This window comes from Erythrolamprus reginae, chromosome 6 (genome assembly GCF_031021105.1).
Source record: "Erythrolamprus reginae isolate rEryReg1 chromosome 6, rEryReg1.hap1, whole genome shotgun sequence".
In the NCBI taxonomy this organism is placed as follows: Eukaryota; Metazoa; Chordata; class Lepidosauria; order Squamata; family Dipsadidae; genus Erythrolamprus; species Erythrolamprus reginae.
This window is the reverse complement of record NC_091955.1, coordinates 97,861,957-97,868,858: the sequence shown is the minus strand read 5'-3', so window position 1 is coordinate 97,868,858 and position 6,902 is coordinate 97,861,957. Positions and strand designations below refer to the sequence as shown.

The 6,902-nt window shown below is 45.3% G+C and overlaps 1 protein-coding gene across 1 annotated transcript; it reads right to left on the bottom strand.

The window, feature by feature from the left end:
• Positions 1-242: 242 nt before the first annotated feature.
• On the bottom strand, positions 243-1,181 carry LOC139168899 (olfactory receptor 5V1-like). Its single transcript, XM_070754668.1, has one exon. It carries the CDS (start codon positions 1,179-1,181, stop codon positions 243-245), a length of 939 nt encoding a protein of 312 aa, XP_070610769.1.
• Positions 1,182-6,902: the final 5,721 nt, after the last annotated feature.

Here is a 6,902-nt window from a genome sequence, read left to right as displayed (position 1 = left end):
GCTCACACCCCACATCTAAATTCTGAACCTTACTTTGAGCTGTCTCTTTGCTTTGGGATGATGGAATCTCGGCTACGAGACAAATGTTGCTTGCAGGTTCTTTAGCAAACAGGTAGAACAACAAAAGTGCAGGAACCACTGATTTTTCATTAGGATTCAAGGTCCACTTTCTCATGTCCTTACAACAACTGTGAGAGTTTTTTCCCCTCCTTCATGGAAACAACATCAACATTGAGAAAGTACTATCCTATCTTCCAACACCTGAAGAAGACCTTCCTCAGGGCCCCCTTCACCTCCTTGTTGCGGAGGCTGTAGATCAAAGGGTTCAGCATGGGGGTGACGATGCAAAATGATGTGGAGATTAGAGTGTCAATTTCTATGGAGTAGCCAGCACTGGGCTGGTTGTAGTTCAAGAGCCCATTTCCAATGTATAGAGTTACCACAGCAATGTGTGACGCACAGGTAGAGAAGGCTTTGTGCCTGCCGGTGTTTGAACGAATCTTCAAAATAGAGACCAAAATAAAAATATAGGAGAAGATGATGAAAAGGAAGGGACCAAAACCCCCAAAGATGCTGGCGATATGATTGGTAAATTCGTTGACCCAGGTATCACTACAAGCAATTTTCAGTAATGGAGGAACATCACAAAAGATGTGAGGAACATTGCTGTTTCCACAAAATTCCAACTTGGAGGCCAGAGCAATGTGGATAGCTGAATCCAGGAAGCCCCAGAACCAGATGGCCACAGATATCTGGACGCACAACTTGTTCCTCATCAGGTGGGCATAGTGCAAAGGTTGGCAGATGGCAGCATAGCGGTCATAGGCCATGACGGCCAGTAATGCTGGCTCACAGCCCGCAAAGCCCATCAGGAAGAAGGCTTGGGCCAGGCATTGGTTGTAGGAGATGATGTGTTGCTGTTGTAGGAAGTTCACCAGGATCTTTGGCACCACCACAGAAGAAAGGCAGATATCGAAGCAGGAGAGCTGGCTGAGGAAGAAGTACATGGGGGTGTGGAGACGGGAATCCAGGAGAACCATGGTGATGATCATGACGTTGCCCAGCAAAGTGACCAAATAGGCAGCCAGGAATGCCAAGGAAACTTGGACCTGGTGGCTCCGAAGTCTGGAGAATGGCAGGAATATAAATTCTGTCCTCTGTGTTTGGTTGTTGGAATTCATGAGGATCTCTATCTAACAAAATGAAATTCAGTGGTGAGAAAAGTCAGATTCTAGATTTAGGCAAGAAAAAATGAATGCAGAGGTTTAGAATAGGGGCTACCAGGCTAAATAGCATTAACTGTGAGAGAGATCTTGGAGTCCTAGTGGACAATCACTTGAAGATGAACCTGCCTTGTGCTGCACCAGCCAGAAAGGGCAATGCGATCCTAGGCTGTATTAACAGAGGGATAGAGTCAAGATCATGTGAAGGGTTGATATCACTTTATAATGCCTGGAATAGTGCATTCAGTTTTGTTCATAACATTATAGAAAAGATGTCGATACTCTGGAAAGAGTGCAGAAAGGAGCAACAAAGGCAATTAGAGGTCTAGAGACTAGAACATTTGGAGAACTGTTGCAGGAATTGGGTAGGTCTAATCTAGTGAAAACAAGGACTAGAGACAACAGGATATTTGATGGGCTGCTATAAAAAGTGGAGGTCAATCTATTTTCCAAAGCACCTAAAGGCAGAACAAGAAGCAATGAATAGAAACGAATCAAGGATTAAGTCCCTGAGTCCTTTGGGATTGGGCAGAAGTCGAATAACTAAAAATAATAATAATAAAAATTAGACATTTCCTAACAGTAAAGACAATCAACCAGGGAACAGCTTGCCTTCAGAAGGTGTGAGTGCTCCAAATCTAACAAAGTCCCGCCCCCCCCCATCTCAAATAAATAAACACATCAATACGAAGAGTCCTTTGTGCCCTCTGGGCTTGTTTTCTTGGACATGTTTCATTACCCAAAGTGATGGTGATATTATTCAGTCAGTTAGTCAAGTCTGACCTTTGGGCATTCTATGGTCCATGTCTCTCCACGTCTTCTGGTCTTTAACTGTTTGTTTGAACTTAAAGTAGCTAATTTCATTTGAGTCATAAAACATCTGCAAAAAGAACAAAGATCATAGATCATTGAGAACCCTTCATCCCAACCCTGACCTACAAATATTCTCCTTTATTAGTTAGTTGACTTATATTGCGTGCAGATACTGTCAGTTGACTATCTTGAATCTGGAATCTCCTCAGTAGTTTCCTTCTCTGCCCATAAGAAAAGAAGCGGGAATGACTACCTGTACATTTCTGGCTCCTAACTTTCAACCACGGAGCTCACTGGTCCAAGCAGCAGATACAGCTAACAAGGAGGGCAGATGCTGGATTGGTGTTTGTTACAAATTGTGGTCCATTATGAGTTTCAAACAGAAGGACTTGGCCACCTCTGAGATTCCCTGAATGTAGATTCCTGGTTTGAATTTTCCATCCCTGATATCTCCCCTCTAAAGCTCCAAATCTTACAAAGCCACCTCATCCCAAATGGAAGGAGAATCCTTGATGGACCACAAAGCAGCTCACCTTTATTTATTTATTTATTTTATTTATTACTTAGATTTGTATGCCGCCCCTCTCTGAAGACTCGGGGCGGCTCACAACATGTAAAAACAAATCATAAGCAATCAGACAAATTTAAAATATTTAAATATTTAAAAAAACCCATATGCTAACAGTCACACACACAGACATACCATGCATAAATTAAACGTGCCCAGGGGGAGATGTTTCAGTTCCCCCATGCCTGACGGCAAAGGTGGGTTTTAAGGAGTTTACGGAAGGCAGGAAGAGTAGGGGCAGTTCTAATCTCCGGGGGGGAGTTGGTTCCAGAGGGCCGGGGCCGCCACAGAGAAGGCTCTTCCCCTGGGGCCCGCCAACCGACATTGTTTAGTTGACGGGACCCGGAGAAGGCCCACTCTGTGGGACCTAATCGGTCGCTGGGATTCGTGCGGCAGGAGGCGGTCTCGGAGATATTCTGGTCTGGACCTTTGCTGGTTTTCCCACCTGCAGAAGATCAGTTGTGGATGAAGCAGAATCATTTTCTCCCCAAGTTCTCCCAAGGTTGGCCTCCAATGCAATGAACTTAGAGTCAACGCTCTGCCAAGAGAGAAGGAAGGGAGGTGTGTGGACATCCATCCTTAGAACAGAGCAAGTCTGGTAGCTGCCTGAATTATCCACAGCAGGTGGTACTCATGGGGGAGATTGTGCCTTGGCATGAGGGCCTGGCAGTATTCCTGCCTGGGATCCTTCAGGGAGCAGAGCTGGGAGGGCAGACAGCAGAGATCCTTGGGGAAAAAGCTGACTTCTCTGGGACTTTTTAGCAGGCCCAGGAAAGTTTTATTGTACAGTGATCCCTCTATTATTGCGAGGGTTCCGTTCCAAGACCCCTCGCGATAATCGATTTTTCGCGATGTAGGGTTGCGGAAGTAAAAACACCATCTGCGCATGCGCACCCTTTTTTTTCTATGGCCGCGCATGCATAGATGGTGGAGTTTGCGTTCCCCGCTGTTGTGGTTCAGCCTGGGACCCCTCCGGGAATGGCTGATTTGCTGTCGGTGTCCGGCTCAGAGGCTGAGGACCAGGAGGGGCAGACTGATGAAGAAGCTGAATCCCAGGCTGAAGATGAAGGACAGCCAGAGTTCCACCAGGGGGAGCTCTCCCCAGCAAGCAGCCTGGATTCCCTGGGGGAAGATGCTAGTGACTTCATAGATATGCGACAGAGGAGAGCTAACGAGAGAAGAACGCAATTGGCCAGATATTTCCAGCATTAGGGGTCGCAGCTGGGTTTGGGTGTGGTGCTTGGGAAAGGATAAAAGGCGGCCCCACCCTTCCTGGCTTGTGGAGTTTTATCTTGGAGATTCGTGAGACCTGTTTGTGAACTTTGGTGGCTACAATCCTGGTTTGTGCCTTGGACTCTTGAAACCTTGGGGGGGTGTGCCAGCAAGAAGCTTTTGGAATTGACTGGACATCAGGACCCTGTTGTAAAGTATTGTAACCTGTCTGCTGTGAAGACAGGTTTTCCTTTGTGCTTATTTTTTCCTGCTATAAATTACTTTTGGATTTTACCAGAGTGTCTGGCTATTTTTCAGTGGGTGTGGAGGTCTGGGAAAACCCAGACAGAACACCCGCCGCCCACGCAAAGGGGAAACCCCATTCGGCTCCTCGCTGCTGCTGCGCTACCGAGCAGATCAGCTGCTGGGCGGCCGAAGGAACCTTCCCTGGGTCTTCCCCCTCTTGCTGGCGGGCGGGCGAGCGGCGGGCATCAGCGAGGAGCCGGGGTTTCCCCTTTGCGTGGGCGGCCGGGAAGACCCAGGTTGGGGGTTCGGGGGGGTGCTGGGAAGCCCCCCAGGCCGGCTGCGACCTTTTAAAACAGCCGCGCCGCTTCCCAGCTGAGTCCTGAAGCGAAACGCGGAAGTTCGCCTTTGGCGTTTGGCTTCAGGACTCAGCTGGGAAGCGGTGCGGCTGTTTTAAAGGATCGCAGCCGGCCTGGGGGGCTTCCCAGCACCCCCCCCCCGAACCCGGGTTTGGGGTTCGGGGGGGTGCTGGGAAGCCCCCCAGGCCGGCTGCGACCTTTTAAAACAGCCGCGCCGCTTCCCAGCTGAGTCCTGAAGCCAAACGCGGAAGTGGTTTTTTTAAAAATTAATATTTTTTTTAAAATCGCGATATAGCGTTTCGCGAAGATCGAGATCGCGAAACTCGAGGGATCACTGTATTACATTCAGGGGATAATGTTAGAATTCTGTACAAGGCAGTTGAGTTTGCAATATATAAACAAGCAAACAATGAATGATTCTTTGTACTGAAGTACTATAGCTTTAAGAGGTAGTGTTGCAAAATTGCCATAAGAGGGAGCCAGAAAGCCTGATTCTCTCTCTCTGCTCTCTCTCTGTTCTTTCTGCTGATTCGCCGTGACCGATGTTGTAAGCTCTGTTTGTTCAATGATAATTTAATGTATTTGTAAGTTGTAATGTATGTCTGGAAAAAGAGTATTATGTAAGCAAATTAACCTAGACAACCTGCTGTTCACAAAGCACTTATTGGAATTTGTCAAACAAAAATAAGAACAAGAATAAAAGAATAAACATGATCAGAGGATGTACTATCACATGTGATGGACATGTCCAGAAGCAAAAAGAATATATTGGAGAAAGATTCAAAGGTGGATAGAGGAAATTATAGAATAAAAAGTAGAACTAAAACCAGAATTGTTCTGTTCTTTTACATTACATTATGTTTTATGTTATGTTATGTTTTATGCTATGTTATGTTATGTTACGTTACGTTACATTATGTTTTATGTTATGTTGTTTTATGTTTTATGTTATGTTTACATTATGTCATGTCACATCACGTCATTTAAAACTGTTTAATAAAAACATTTTTTAAAATAAGAGAATAAACATACAATGACAGGGATGATAGGCACATTAATACACTTGTGCATGCCCCCTCTACTAACCACTTAAGTATGAAGTAAGGGCCAGAGAAATCAATTTGTGACTGAAACTGAAAATAGCTGAGACAACTGAATCAGGTAGGGCATTCCAGATTTTGACCACTTTATTAAGTATTGTTTACAGTCAAATTTAGAACGATTTACATTGAATTTAAAACACATGTACTATTGTGAATAAAACAGAAAAGGTCTATTACAGGTAAAACATAACTATATATTATTTAGTATGCAATACCTAGGTCTGACTGCAAGTGATGCAGTTCTAATAAGTCCAAACTGAGAATTTTGAGCCTCGAAGCATAAGGAATTCTTTTTTGTACAGAAGAGGGCAAGACTTTTCTCGTGAAATACGTCTGAATCCGCTCGATTGTACTGATGTCAGATATATGGTGGGGATTCAGCACAGCTGAACAATACTCTAAAATTGGTCTAGCAAAAGTTTTATAAGTGCTAGTCAAGGTCCCTTGACTTTTGCGGGGGATGTGTTCCAAGACCACCTGCGAAAGTCAAATTTCAGCACCGGTGCTCAGGATCAGGGCAGAGGAATGGGAAGCTCAAGGCAAGAGGGATCCAGTCCAGGACTCAAAGCCAGGATTCCAGGCCGGTCAGCTGGGAGGTTGGACACTACCACTAAGGGAGACGGCGGGCGGCAGTAAGCAATGACGGCGGAAAGCCATCCCCGCAATTAGTGTGTGGCTGCGCATGCACAGAAGCAAAATCTCATTGGGATGCATACACGTGGACTCCAGTGACCCGAAGCTGCATGCACATCACACTGGTAGTGGTGGTAAGCAACAGTAGTAGGACTATGCTCACCGTGATTTGTAGGAGAGGTTGATATCCTTAGGAAAAGGGGATTGTGTGACTGTTGTTTGTTTGTTTGTTTGTTTGTTTGTTTGTTTATTTATTTGATTTGTACGCTGTCCTCTCCGAGGACTCGGGGCGGCTCACAACATATATAAATACATAGTAATAACATCACCTTTAAGGCCCTAACTTAGCCCATGTAGGGCTTTAAAGATGATGACCAGCATCTTGAATTGCACTCAGAAGAAACTAGAAGTTGGTGCAAGAAGCTCACACAACCAACGAGCTACATGGGAGACCCAAGGCAAGCCATCCCAGTGCAAAGCTGCTGCATTCTGGACCTGTTGAAGTTGTTGATGATGATGATGATGATTATTGTTGTTGTTGTTGTTGTTGTTGTTGTTGTTGTTATTATTATTATTATTATTTATTAGATTTGTATGCCGCCCCTCTCCGTAGATGGAGGCTCTTCAAGGGCTGCTCCAGGTAGAATGTATTGCAGTCACCCAAAGAGGAAGTGACTGTTCTGTCCAAGTGATGACCCCCCCCCCTCCAAAGAAATAAGTCCACACAAACGGAATTGACAAGATTTAA